The sequence below is a fragment of the Haemorhous mexicanus genome, chromosome 1 (genome assembly GCF_027477595.1).
Source record: "Haemorhous mexicanus isolate bHaeMex1 chromosome 1, bHaeMex1.pri, whole genome shotgun sequence".
NCBI classification, from domain to species: domain Eukaryota; kingdom Metazoa; phylum Chordata; class Aves; order Passeriformes; family Fringillidae; genus Haemorhous; species Haemorhous mexicanus.
In genome coordinates, this window is record NC_082341.1 from 135992979 (window position 1) to 136008041 (window position 15063).

The 15063-nt window shown below is 37.6% G+C and overlaps 1 protein-coding gene across 5 annotated transcripts in view; it reads left to right on the top strand.

Annotated features, from left to right (window-relative positions):
• Nucleotides 1-15063, top strand: part of MATN2 (matrilin 2) — a 68507-nt gene that overhangs the window by 49697 nt on the left and 3747 nt on the right. For 2 of the 5 annotated variants that reach the window (XM_059864276.1, XM_059864294.1), the window contains 13 exons: nucleotides 308-430; nucleotides 518-640; nucleotides 871-993; nucleotides 4083-4205; nucleotides 4300-4422; nucleotides 4515-4637; nucleotides 4806-4928; nucleotides 5132-5254; nucleotides 5395-5517; nucleotides 5680-5802; nucleotides 7677-8090; nucleotides 10492-10644; nucleotides 14594-14665. In XM_059864276.1, coding sequence (XP_059720259.1) covers nucleotides 308-430; nucleotides 518-640; nucleotides 871-993; nucleotides 4083-4205; nucleotides 4300-4422; nucleotides 4515-4637; nucleotides 4806-4928; nucleotides 5132-5254; nucleotides 5395-5517; nucleotides 5680-5802; nucleotides 7677-8090; nucleotides 10492-10644; nucleotides 14594-14665 — 1869 coding nt within the window. The remainder of the gene's footprint in view (nucleotides 1-307; nucleotides 431-517; nucleotides 641-870; nucleotides 994-4082; nucleotides 4206-4299; nucleotides 4423-4514; nucleotides 4638-4805; nucleotides 4929-5131; nucleotides 5255-5394; nucleotides 5518-5679; nucleotides 5803-7676; nucleotides 8091-10491; nucleotides 10645-14593; nucleotides 14666-15063) is intronic. The other 3 variants (XM_059864309.1, XM_059864285.1, XM_059864301.1) reach the window with 3 other exon arrangements.

A 15063-nucleotide genomic window follows, 5' to 3' on the forward strand; every position in this document is an offset into this window, starting at 1 on the left:
TAATAAAAGAGTAGTCTTCATATGTATGATATAATAGTAGTATTTACATATTTATAGATTTAGACCTTCCAAATGCTTATGAGAGATTCTGTGGACAAAAATAATGTCTTTTAATAGTTCAAGTGACAGACTGGAAAGAGAAAATACTCAAAAATGTTCAGGTACCAAGAGTTAAAAGTGTTTACTGCCTAAAATTTACCCTGTTTATTCCAGTGGTATCAGTAGACCTAATGAAAGCTGTTACTTCTCCCTGCATGATACATTTGCTGTAGATGTTCTTTAACCAAATATCATCAACTGTTCTCAGATAAAGACATTTGCAGTTCAGTTCACCATGGCTGTGAACATGTTTGTGTTAATGTTGATGAGTCCTACATTTGCCAGTGTTATGAGGGATTTGCACTAAGGGAAGATGGAAGAACATGTAGAAGTAAGTATCCTTCTCTTTAGTAGATTTTCTTTCTAATCTGTGCATTTGAAAATATATTTTAAATATGGCAATCCTATTTTTTAACAGATAAAGATGTTTGCAATTCTATTGACCATGGCTGTGAGCATATTTGTGTGAATACTGATAGTTCATACCTTTGCCAGTGCTACGAGGGTTTTGTATTGAGGGACGATAAAAAAACATGTAAAAGTAAGTTATTTTAATGTTACTATATTTTTTATATTCAGACATCTACAGAAAATGCATATTATTTAGAGGCAGTTCTTCTTTTAGGAGATTTTTCCTTGCAAAAAAGAGAATAAATTCTTTATTTACTAGGAGTTTACTACTGTTAGTAGTAAAGTTTACTTTACTACTTTAAAGTTTTGGAAGTGTTTTATTCATGAAACTGTGGTAAATAAAATCTAAATTATTCCTAGATAAAGACATCTGCAAATCAGTCAGTCATGGCTGTGAACATCTTTGTGTTAATAATGATGATTCATATACTTGCCAATGCCATGATGGATTTGTACTAAGGCAAGATGGGAAAACATGCCGAAGTAAGTAGTTTATTAATAAAAGAAAAAATGCAATTTTTGTCTTGTTAGAATAATATTATTCACTGCTTCATAGTAGCCACAATGGAATTTTTCTCACTCTCTGTCTCTCTCTCTCTCTCTCTCTCTATCTCTCTTTCTCTCTCTCTCTCTCTATATATATATATATAAAAGACTTGTTTGAATTAAACCAAAGCTACATTTCAGAAAAATAAGCCAACTTTAAGGTTTGAATGTAAGTTTCAAAATTTCAGTTCCAAATTAAGTATATTAAGTTTTAATCTTGAGCATAGGATGTTGCTTCATTTTACTGTGTTCTTCTGTCTATATTCATGCAGATCATGACTTACCTTGTTCTGTAACCTCTTAGCATGTTTTTTTTTTTTTGTAAATTGTAAGCAAATGAAACTCCTTCAGTCTTTTTATGTCTTCCAATCTTTTTATAACTCCCTTCTTGCTCCCCTAAAACCTCTGCTGTTTATCAGTATCTTTGTGGATGCACCACAGTGAAAGAAAGTCTTCTACTAGGAGACTCAGCAGGGTCCAGGGCAGAGGAACAATAACCCATCTAATTCTTATTTTAATCTACCTATCATTTTTTAAACAATTTATCTTTTGCAATCTTTTTTTTTTTTTGACAAAAGACAGTGTTAGTCTCTGACCAAAATATTCCGCTAGTACTCATGTTCAATTAGCTGTCTACCATGATCAAAAGTTATTTAAGATTCTCAGTATTACAGGTGTCTCGTGTCCTTAAGGCTGTAAGTACAGCCTTCATTCTTTGTTTCAAAATTTCTGTCCTTAATTCTGGCTATTTTAAAATACATATGATTTGCTGTTATCCAAAAAGATTCATGTTACCTTATATCAGCAGCTGCTTTATATTTATTTGCTATTCTCTCAGAAGTGGAGTAATCTACAAATTTTATTAGTGATTATTTTGTGTCTTATTCTGGGCTGTCCATAAATATAGTAAGTAGTAGAGAAGCAAGGCAAATTCTTAGAAAGTTACTTGATAGCTGCCCATGTAGAATTGGTTCTGAGGCCCTTTCTAGCCAGTGTTAATCCAAGCCAAGCCAGTGTAGTCTTCTTAATCAAAATAATACCAAGACTGCTGCCAATTTGAATGCTCCATTGTATGAACAGCATAAACTTTAAGAATTAGCCTCGTCATCAATTAAAAAGACATTTATTTAGTTTTTCCAGGATTTATTTTTCCATAACACCCAGCTGATTGATTTTAGTCCTCTTTCTTTGATTTTACTCTGACTCAAGTTCCACATTATCTTTTGCATTATTTTAAATCAGATAAATGTCAAGCTGGCAGGTTTACAATGAACTACTCATCTTTTTAAACCATATGGAACCAGAGTACTTTTTTCAGTGTGTATACATACACTGGGAATGGAGACAACTCAGTGTTTTGGGGCTTCCTCAGAGTTCTAGGAGTTACTGAAAATTAACACTAAGCATCCAAGGTATTCTTCAGGAACCTCTTTTGCTGCAAGTTATCTGGAGTTTCTGATTCAAAAATGAGTGTGTGTGTGCGTGTGCGTGTGTTCAGTAGATGCTATGTGACCTACTTCATGCAGTGTGAAACTCTTCACTCCAGCAACGTCATCAGTAATCTATTTCATAGGTTCAGATCTGAATACACTAAAATGTTTATTATTTCTGCGTGAAGATTGGCAGTTCTACTTTTCTGTCCATTAATTAATAATACATTGTTAGAATGCTTTTTGTTCTTAATAGTATCTAAATAATGTTCTCATACTACCCTTTATTTGGTTGGCCGTGCACCCCCTTTTCCTTTATCTTATTACTTCAGTGTTTTCAAATTCCTAATATTTTCCCATTCAGTAAATACTGTGAATGTTCCTTTCTTTCAGTCATTTTTCAAATCTTATAGCTGTTTTCAACTTCAATTTCTAGATTTTTTAACTACCCTGGCATTCTTTTTAGATTTTTTGGGGGTGTCTAGTAAAATAACCTTAAATAGTGCAATCATTTTTTTTACTACTATTATTATTTCCCCCCTGCATCCAAAAATAGTCTGGCTCATACCTACTTTCAGCTATGTAAAATTCATCCTTCTGAAGTAATAGCTATGTCTGCTACTGTTTTGTTTTTTATTCTGTTTATAAGCAAATGTTTCTGAGTTGTGCACAGCTGTGTATAAGCAGATGCTAATTTTTACTTAGGTTGTAATTTCTCCATTATCCACTATGACCAGATCTAGTTCAGATTGCTATGTCTTAAATATAATTATTTTTGAGTTAGAATGTTGTCTTCTGTAGAAAATTTTGGAATTTTTCTTTGGTAACAGAAGACCCCCAAGAAATTTGGCTCAGGTTGAAGTTCTTCTAAAAACACAAACCTCAAGAGTCAAATTGAACTTGAGTCTCAGGAGGCCACTTTTTGTGTAAAGACAGTTCTCCATTAGAAACTGATATTTCTTTTGTGTTGCATGAAGAAGAAAGAGGGGATGCTGATAGATGACTCCACTTTCTTCTGCACTTTCTCCCCATCTATCCTTTCTGAAGAGGTTTGACCCAAGAGATTTAACATTGCAGTCATACAAGTCCTCACATCAATTTTCAGCAATCCAGTTAGATTTTGTTTATCATCTTAAATAAGTAGATCCTATTCTTTCAGGTTGTTTATGCAGACTCTTGGCACTGATATAAGGGTGTTAATAATTATGGTTAAATCATGTCCTGTGGTGTTTTTCTTAGTTTTGTTTTTACCAGCATGCATTTATGCTAAATGACTGTACTAAATTATTCCCTCATTTCACTCTTAGTGCTTTTAATGTAAACTCCTCCTCCTCTTAATCTAGTCAGATTAATCCTAAAGTGGTTTATTTGTAGTTGGAGGTCATCCAAACCATGAAGTTCTGGTCAGATGATAAAAAGTAGATACTCAATGTAAGCTAAGGTGTCCATCATTTAACTAGTAAGAGAGAGAGATTTGCTTTCAGTTTGCAAGCTTCCATCTTTTTTTGCTCATGGGATTGACCCCCCAGTCTTTGTATTTATTAAAAAAACAAGTTTAACTAACAAGCCACGTAAATACTATCTAACTATTCCCAGGCAAGGATATTTGCAAATCAGTCAACCATGGCTGTGAACATGTGTGTGCTAGTGCTGGTGATTCATTTGTTTGTAAGTGCCAGGAGGGATTCCAGCTAAGAGAAGATGGAAAAACTTGCAGAAGTAAGTAGTCTGATATTTATCAATATACTCTTTATCTGCAGCTTGTGCTTGTGCAGAAATGTGCTAACTAGCAAAAGCTGTCATCTGTTTCCAGATAAAGATCTTTGCAAATCAGTCAACCATGGCTGTGAACATGTTTGTGTTAATTCTGGTGATTCATATACCTGCAAATGCCACGATGGGTTCCTACTGAGAGAAGATGGGAAAACCTGCAGAAGTAAGCAGCACAGGAACTTAACTGGATGAATTACACATACGATAATGAAGGCTTCTGCTGATGTGTGCTGATACCAACTCTCCTGTTTGCAGACAAGGACATTTGCAACTCGGTTGACCATGGCTGTGAACAAGTTTGTGTGAATACTGAAGATTCCTACATGTGCCAGTGTCATGAAGAATTCATACTGAAGGAGGATGGAAAGACATGTAGATGTGAGTAGCCTGAACTATAAAAGTATGTTTTTATTTGAGGCCTTCAAGTGTTGTGGGTGTGAGTGCACGCTTGTATGTTTGTGATTTCCAACTATTTGGGCTGGTTTAAAAAAGATACCATCTCTCCCTAAAGAGCCTCACCTCACAAACCCCATCCACTTTTCTCAGATAAAGATGTTTGCAACTCAGTCGACCACAGCTGTGAGCATATTTGTGTTAATACTGGTGATTCCTATGTCTGCAAGTGTCATGAAGACTTCATACTGAGGGAAGATGGAAAAACTTGCAGGAGTAAGTTATTTAATCTTGTTTTGTACTTCCTGATCTGTTAATGAAACACACTACACATCAGTAGCGTGTCATTTTTGTCTTTTTTATAGAATCAGCTTAATGTAAGTGAGCCCCTTCATAGAAAATTATAGCCAAATTTTTTCTATTTTCAGAAATTTATTTGCTTAGCTAACTGTGCTAAATACAATTTTCATTATTCCAAGGTAAAAATGTCTGCAAAACAGTCACCCATGGTTGTGAACATGTCTGTGTTCCAACTGGCGATTCATACATGTGTCAGTGTCCCAAGGGATTTATATTGAGGCGAGACAGGAAAACATGCAGGAGTGAGTAGCTGAAACTTTTATGGGGAATATGTTTTTCAGTCTTAAAAGAAATAACAGACTTACTTTCACTCAAAGCTTGTTCATGATAGTTTTGTATTTGAAAAATGGTCTAATAAGGGGATTCTCTTAACAATTCTCAGATAAAGACCTGTGTAAATCGATTGACCATGGCTGTGAACATGTGTGCATTAATAATAACAACTCATACAGCTGTCAGTGCCATGAGGGCTTTGTCCTGCGCCAAGATGGGAGAACATGTCGAAGTAAGTAACTCATTATGTCTGTCAGCCCCTCTTCTCTGGCATTGCTACATAAATGAACAAAGATATTGTACTCCTTTGTCATGTGTTCTTCAGATATGTCTGGAGTCTTTGGCTTTATAAAATGTTAAATAGAATACAGATAAACACTTCAATTTTTCCTAGGTAAAGATGTCTGTAAATCAGTTGACCATGGTTGTGAATATGCTTGTGTTAATAATGGCGATTCTTACATCTGCAAATGCCAGGAGGGATATGTACTAAAAGAGGATCAGAAAACATGCAGAAGTAAGTATATTTTATTTAGAAAGCATTTGTTTCTTTTATTTCTAACATTAATTGACCTCACTTCAAAAAAATTATAGAATTATGGAATGGTCTGGGTTGGAAGAAACCTAATTAAAGATCACTTAGTTCAATCTAGCTGCTGATGGCAAGGACACCTCTACTAGACCAGGTGTCTCCAAGCCAAATTCAGCCTGGTTTTGAACACTGCCACAACCTCTCATTTCAAACATGATATAATATTTGAAAGCCCAGGGCATATGTGTGTGGCAGAAAATGTCTCAAACAATTAAGTTGATGCTCTCCTAAGCAAAAATCTACCAAATTGGAAGAGTTGTTTTAGTAAAACAATAATTTTTTTGAAACATCAGGGAAAAGCCAAAGGGGAATCTTATTATCAAGGAATGTACATTTTAATTGGGTTCATATACAGTGGGTCTTTTATCTTTATATACTAAATTTTAAAATCCCATTAATTTTATTTGCTTATCTTCCAACATAACATGTATTTTTCTCATTATCTCTTAATACTTGGAGGAGAAATTCTACTGGAATTCAGTAAAAATGTTTATTCTGCCAAAAATGGATGCCTTAGTTGAGGAGACTGTGATTAGAATGGTAACAAGTTCTGGCTGTTCTCAATGCTAACTGATACCATGCACCATCAACTGCTGCCCTTTGTTGACTTATGCAGTAGTATTGAGGTGGTTCTGACATGTATATTAATTGCATTTTCATCACCTTAGTACATGTGAGGTGTTTTTTTCTTAGATGACTGCAGGAAGGAGTTCTTGAGCAGTTTTAAAAATCTGTTATTTGTACTTTGACTTGGTAGCAAACATGGCCAATAATTTCTGCATAGTGATTTCTGCTGAATAATTCTCTTTTGTGTAGTGCTTACAGCATTCTGCCTGTACAAAGATCAGAGATGAGTGGAGGTCAAAGTTTATTAGGTCCAGACTAAGAAGCAAATCTTACATTCCTTAGTATGGCTTATTTTCCCTGGCAGCTACATTGATTCAATAGAAACTAGCTCCAACAGGAGCTCTGCAGCTACCCTTTGCACAAAGCACACTAATCTCTGCCTGCTGAAGGCAATTCCTTTCCAGAATTTAAAACAAAACAACCTACCTGGCAGAAGCAGTCTGCAGCTTGGAAGACATTCTCCAACCTCTGAATTCCCTAACCTTGTTATTGATGCCCTACAAACTACTTTGATTTTTGCATGTGTATTTGCCAAAAAGTATGAGAAATGCAAATTTTACAAATTTGTACAAACTCCCAGCTCTAATGGGTCAGCCAGAAATACAGCAGCAATACATAAGTCTTCTAATTACAAAATTGGTAGATACTTACCAGCAAAAAAACCCCCTATCTCACCAATTCTGATTCTCTCAATAATTAAGTAGTTTTAAAACTATTTTATAACTCCTGCAACACAAATGCAGCTTCAATGATTCTTTTCCATGTCTCTTAGTGCTGACAAATTTGACAAATGCAAGGTTAGCATACAGGCTTATCTCTGGAAGAAAATGCTGGCAACTCTGTCTATGTGCTATGTTCTTCAGTTCTCTCCACTAAAGAGTAATTCTAAACATTTGCTGATTGCTGCTGCATTTTTAACAGATGTAGTATTCTGCAAAGCAGAATATGTCTCAGTAAATATTCACTGTGGTTATCATTTTGTTAAATTCTCAGTCATTGGCCCACTCTTAGCTTTTGAGACAGACTGTACCAACATCTTCAGACACATTGGCACAGTAGGACGAGCCAGGGTACTTTAGATGATCCCTGAATTTTTGCCAGGGTATCCAGATCCCTTTCCCAGTCTTGTGGACTTTTTTCTTGATCTGCACATTTTGTTGCTCACTTCACAGGATGCACTGAAGGCCCAATTGATCTGGTGTTTGTGATTGATGGATCCAAAAGTCTTGGAGAGGATAATTTTGAAATTGTAAAACAATTTGTCTCAGGAATCTTGGATACACTTGAGATTTCACCCAAAGCTGCTCGAGTTGGTTTGCTTCAGTATTCCACTGAAGTTCGTACAGAGTTTACATTAAGGCAGTTCAGCTCAGCCAAAGACATGAAGAAAGCTGTGTCACAAATGAAATACATGGGCCGAGGTTCCATGACAGGACTTGCACTGAGGCAAATGTCTGAGAGAAGCTTCACAGAGACAGAAGGAGCAAGACCGTTCTCAGCAAACGTGCCTCGAATCTCCATTGTGTTTACGGACGGGCGGGCCCAGGATGAAGTGTCTGAGTGGGCTACCAGAGCAAAGCAACGTGGTAAGTGCTGATGTTTTTGGTGTCTCATTCTAAAAGGCAAATATTGTTAGGAATGAGATGTAGTAACAGTTTGGATGTGCTAATCAAGAGAGTGTTTGCCAAAGTAGTCTGGCCAGTACAGTGACAGTGGCCACTGTCCTGCACATCAGATCTTTGTGTTCACAAGGGCCTTTGCTGCCAGGCATGTGCATCATCCCCACAGCAGGACTCATAGGGAGTGCCTCACCACAGGTAATGGTGCCACCCACCTGGCATGCCCTGAACGTATCCTCTAAGGGTAGACATTTGATACAGAGACCTGGGAACACTGGGAACTTCATCAAAAATTCTAGGAAAACAATAAAAGAAACCCCAAGCTGTCTCTTCAAAATACAGCAATCTATTCTTGTGAGAAATACTACGGTAATAATTGGCTGTGTTTTTGTTTATAGGGTATATTCTTTATTTTTAACCAATTTTAGAGTGCTAATGGTGTTCTGGAAGGAAGATGACTCTTTTGGAAAGAATATAACTGTAGTGCTGTCTATCTTACTGTTTCTACATGCCTATATGCTGAAATGTGACTGAAAACTGGTGATTTTTAATTTCTATTATGTTTGGGCAGACAGCCATCCTTTAGAACACCTGTACCACAAATCAGAATCTTTTCATCTGTTTAGCAGAGTGAACTGAAAATTTTCAAAACTTGTCAAGAAAATAAACAATCTCTTTTTTCTTCGCTAAACCTTTTTTTTAATTTTATGAGAAACTGCTTTAAGAACCATGGCTGATGGGCCACAACACAGAGAAAATAGCCAGAATTCAAAAGATTTTGCACATCTTTTTTTCTGTGCTTGTTTTATTGATTTGACATATTAATCAAAATTTGATACATGATTAGTAGAGCACTGATCAGGATCAATACCTCTCTGTAAGGAGTAAAGGGAAAAACGTCCAAGGATATGAGAAGGGCACGTGCTAACAAGAGTGGCATTACAATGAAAGATAAAGTGATCTTAAAATAACTTTAAAAACCCCAAACATTTACAAGCTTGCTAGTGAGATGAAACTACATGGAGGATTTACAGAAGGAAAGAAGTACAAACTAACTTCCTTACTTGCTGAATGAAACCTCAGCTCTGGTCTGCTTACACTGACCCTGCAATGCTACAAGCCAAACCCATTCCCTGTGTAATTGCAGCGTAACCAATAGAGTAATGCTCAATATGAAATGGACCTTGAACACTTTATCACTGATATCCCCAAGTCTTTAAATAACAATAACTTCAGCACGACTGGTGCATTCATTAAATTGAATTAGCTTCTGGAGAACAATTTCCTTTCCTGGACAAAGTGCAGTGGTAGGCAGATTTGTGAAGAAAAGTAAGGAGATATGTTAAAAGTTAAAAACTTGGAAAATGCATATATTGTGGTGTTATCAGACCCATGATTCTTCAGCAAAAAGTTTAAAAGTTGCAATTCAGTGAGTGTGCAGCAGTTTTCATCTCATGTTAAATAAAGATATCAAACCTCCTCATCTCAAGTTTTATTTGAAACCAACCAGAGAAGGCAGCTTCTCTTGAATCAAGTAAGAGCTGTGAAGCTCATAGCTGTACTATGAATCACAAAATCAGTACTTGTGTGGACACTTTTTAAGCCATACCTGATATAAAGAGAAATGTTGTATCAGATCGTATGTTCATGAGCATAAAAACATAACTGCTGAAAAAGAGATTATTGAAGATCTCTATGATTTGTAGTTATTGCTTGTTTAAAATCTATTTGGTCAGCAGGCTCTGAACCACTCCCTGCTTCCCTAGTTAAGAAAACTACACAATCCTCACTTACCTTCTTTCCTAGCCCCAAAAATTTCTTGTTTTCCCGTTCTTACCCTCCTGCGTGAGCTTTCCAGCCTGTTAGTGCCCCTTAGAGAGCAAGAATCAAGTCTCATTCTGAGGATTTCAATGAAGCACTTAGGTATTTTTCTGAAAAATTAGTCGTCTTTCAGGATTCTGCCCCATTTGCTAATATGCAGCAGGTTTTCCCATCAACCCTGCATTGCATATACCCTACAGACACACACAAACCAGGGACTTGCAGTGCAATTGTGAGGCTGAACTGTGTGATTTTCTTGGATTGTTTGTAATACTCTTTCTGGGACCATTTACTATCAGTAGTGGCCAGGCAAGTGTCATCTCTTAAACACAAAAACTGTAGGTCAAATTACAGCAAACAATAGAGTTTCTGCAAATCTCCCAGTAATTAAAACATATTATTAAGCCTCTTCACTGATTTTAAAGTTACATATAATATACATTTCTTGGGTTCTCCCCTTCTCTCTTATTTTCCTTTCATGGACGAACAAGTGCTTAGAATTAGAACTGCTGAAATAATAAGTATGTGCAATTTCTTTTGAATCCAGGTATAATCATCTATGCCATTGGAATAGGAAAAGCAATTGAGGAAGAACTGCTGGAAATTGCTTCTGAGCCATCATATAAACATCTCTTCTATGCTGAGGATTTCACAGCTCTGGAGGACATAAGTGAAGAGCTAAGAGCCCAAATCTGTGAAGGTAACAAAATTCCATTTTCCTTGAGATAGCAGTGAATGTTTTCAGGTGTTTTGCTTTTTGGATTTTGCTCCCCTTTAATACATGAAGAATATATACTCTTAATCCATCACTGGGTAAATGTATTAGCAATTATCTTCCCTTTATTTTCATGAAGGTTGCATAAAATGTACAATTCTATGCCTAGAAGAATCAATCACTTCTCTTTTTTATTTCTGCAGTTGAGTCAGCCATGCATTGAGCCCCACTACACCAAATAAACATGATCTATTTCTTTAGGAATGTGGGAAAATAATCAGGGATTTGTAATACCTTAATGAGAATTTTACAAAATATCCTAAGACCAGCAGCAAAAACCTAAAGCACAGCAAAATAAATCATCAAGAGCTGTTGTGTGTATTTATAGACTAAAAATAGTTCACAGCTACAAAGAGTGGATTTCAGTTATGCATAAGCTCTGAGTTTTGCTACACAAATGTGGAAGGTTTTTTTCAGAAAGCACCCTTCTTCACCCTGGAACAAACAGCTTGTATATAAACATTCCCAGATGAAGTTTTCCAAGGGGAAGGGGAAATCTGAGCTGAGATGAAAGCTATGGAGCCAGAGGACAGGGGACACACATTCCCAAGACTCAGTATTTTTTGCACATTCAAACTGGTACTTGAAGCAAAATTCAGAAACAACACATGGAATTATGTTAGTCATAAGACTAGAATTGTGCAAGATTATTTAATTCCCACTAGCTTTTATCTGGTTGTTTTTCTTGGAATTAAATGCAAACAGATTTTACCCTTTTTTTTTCTTTTACATTATTGTATAAAATTAGCTGCAGGACATTCTCAAGAAAGAATCTGTAAAAAAGACTTTGAGGATGTTTCTTAGCATGCATACTCTTTGTCCTTCAGTCCTAAGAAGTCCTAGTTTCATCTTTCTGAAACACTAAATACTATGATAATATAAAACCAAGTCAGTTCAATTAACCTTATTAGGCAGATAATCTTCCAATGACAGCATGTCATATTAAAAGCTTTTGGAGAAGCCAAACCCAAAACTATCTGGCAGCCAGAACAATAATTCTCACTCCTTAGCAAACCCCAGTATAATAACTCTCACTGACCAGCAAACCCCAGAGCTCAGTGATGGAAATGCATCCTTCAGGTACCCACAACAGTGGTTAGCAACCACAATGTTTTTTTCCTTTTAACTACATTATTTACAATATGAAAAAATAAGTCAATCCTGCCCCTTTGTGGCAGTTTCTTGTTACACCTCCAGTAACTGGGCAGCACTGGTGCTTCAGCTTCTGTCCTCCCCTCTCTGAACAACAATGCCTCACACCTGTGAACAGAGGACTGACCCAGCCTTGTTTTTCTGGACACTCCAGAACTACCTATTACTCATCAACTCACTCAACCAGAAATTCTGCCTCCAAACCTGTTACACAATCTAAAAGTTCTTTTATTCATTCCTTCTGTTGTACACAGTGCAATTTTTCTCCTCCTTTGCAACAGCAATGACTTTTGTCTTTACTCCAGCTGTGGTCCTTAGCTGAGGTCTTCACCTCAGCTAAGGCTCCACTTTGTTAGGACAGTAGGAGATCCTGTCCTCATGGACTCCACTGACAGAGCTTCTCATCCCTAGTCCCAATTGTGGAGCCACTGCATGTTTCTAACTAAAGTAGAATTCCTCCAAATGTTTTTTGGGGGGTTAGGCTTTTTTCTTTTATTCTGCAAGAAAGCATCTGCCTTGTAAAATAGCTGCTGATTACTCTTAATTATTCTTGATGACTAGTAGTAAAGGCAAAAAAAGGAGGGTTTTTTCTTCCTCTTGCCTCTTATTAAAAGGAATTCAGTTGGAAGGTTCCTATTCACTGCCTTGGTTAATGTTAATTTCTCATCTGACTGGAAGCACTAACGAGGCTCCAGCAATGTCATACATAATACGCACTCAATATGATTGCAGCTTCAGCCCCGGGCATGTGCATTGTGGGAGCTTTTAATTACATGGTCATATACTATTTTTGTCACAAGACCCCAGCCCTGATCAGATGACAGTACTCAGCAGCCAGTTGGTTAACATTCTGTTCTCCTTCCACATTGTGGATCGTTATCAGTTCAGTAAATATTCAGACACTGCTTTTGATGTCACTTTCTCATAGGCTCCTCTTAACAAATTACTTGTACTTTTTTACAAAACAGAACACTAAAAATGAACATCCAACTTCAGCATTGTTCCCCAACAAATGTATTCATTGCACTGACTTCACCAAGGGATTCAGGGTGATCAACCTCACTGTCACTACTTGTGTGTTTATTCAGCTTCACAGAGGCGATGAGATCAGAAATCTTAGAGCCTCAACTAGTTTCTGAAGCCTGAAGAGGAGTTTCTTAAATGCCCAGTTCCTATTCCAAACTGGACACCTCCTACCACACCTCTTCCAGTGCATCTGTCATTTTTCTGTCCCTGATTACATGTCCATACCAGCCCAGTGTCCAAAGCTCAAACATTTCAGGTCAGTTCCTCTGCCCTTCCTAAACAAGCTCCTCATTAGCTTGCAGCTCCTGAACAACTTCTAGATCAAATCATTACCCAGGGTCAAACACTCAAAATTCATCGTACCTGCTCCATTGCTCCTACAACAGAAATCTTTACCATCTTTGTTCCCATTTGATCATTCTTCAGCTAGACTGTTTTTTGTTCATTTCATTCCCTTGTGATCTCATCCCACACCTCTCTGCCCTGAACTCTTCTCCAAAATCTGAATTCCTTCCAACAGCTGGTTCCCATGCATACTGAGATATCTATAGCTCTCTATATAAATATTGTAGTTCTGCTGCCTGATCTCTGGTCTGCCTATTCAACCACTCATCTCTTCTTCCCTGATATTCATGGTCAGTAATTCCAGCCTCCACTCAAAAGGGCCTCATGTCCTTCCCAGTGCAACTTAGCACAGCTGTATATTATTATGCATCTGTCAAAACTGACTAAACCAGCAGGGACCCCAGTTGTTATAGCAAACCTGGATGTCACAGAAGCATCTTCCACCTCCCTACTGCATCTTGATGGCATATTGAGTGAGTTTGCACGGTCACCTTTTACCCCCGTGCATTCACTTTCAGGGAAGGGGCTCTGGGTTCCAGAGGAGAGGGTGTGTCCCAGATGCTCCATGGCCCTGGCATCATCGGTCACGTCGTGCAGTTGTTAAATTCCTGCTCTTCAGCTCATCTGGGCCATGAAGGGCTCCGGAGTCAGTGGAAGTGTTCATTTCCTAGGGAAGGACCCATTCCTAAGGAACCGCAGCCGCCTCCACACTGCCCTCTGGCGGCAAGAAAGGGGCAGGGCACACAATGGCTGCGGCTCTACCTCCCAACAGGTTTCTGTTTCCTCTCAATCTCTTGACTGAAAATATCGGGGTGTGGATTCTGAAATAAAGCCTTGCATTTTAAAGGCTGTGTTTCATGAATTAGAAACCTGTATTTTTTGCCTATAACTGTAGTGTATCAAGTAGACTCTGCTGCACCCTTCTTACCTAAAACCTCCCAACTCCCTGATCAATGTTTCCCATTATAAAGAAGAAAACTGAAGGACAGGAAGAAACTTTTTCTTTCTCCAAGCAATATTCTTATTCAGTTCACCAAAAGGATGATGGATGATAATGAAACATGAAAGAATTTTCACTGTAGGACACAAAGTAGATTGCTATCATTTCAGATTGCTTCAGTGATTATTATTAAATAATCACTTCTGGTTTTGGAGGAGTTCTGATAGTCTGAGTTGAAGGGCAAATTGTGGAGTTTCCATCGACACTGGACCTATTCTAAACTGCACAGGTATGAGGCATTCTCCATGTGTTATGAGAGACAAATATCAAGCTACTGGCATTCTAGGGAATGTGAACATTTTTATTGCTCCTTTTGTGATACAATTTCCTTTGGAAATTTCTATCTACCAGCCTTGAAAGAGTCACCTCACCAGCAGGATGCATCATCTGGGAGGCTTCATAAGACTGGTCCACAGCCTTCAGGTTGGCTGTTTTAACTCAAGGGTCCTTTCCTGCTGCCTTTTCATGCTGCCTTCTGTAGAGAACTCTCACAATTCAGCTAAAATGGTTTATCCCGTGTCCCTGCCTCCTCGCCCCTCTGAGTTGCCCTGCAATGTGAAAAATGGAGATTCACTGTAACCAAAAGCATGGCTGCATGCTTCTTACTTCATCTGAGTAAAATACTTCATGGGGAAGCTTGTGTTTCAACACTGGGCTTCACACTTCAAGCATGTTCAGCTTTCAATCACTTCTGTTTTTCACAGGAACCTTCGCAATTCCCTTTCAGTTCTGCAACCCACAACTTATATCATGTATACAGTAAATACAGCCTAACAGCCTGGTTCCTTCATATCTTTGTATCCCTAATCCTTTCCTTGAAT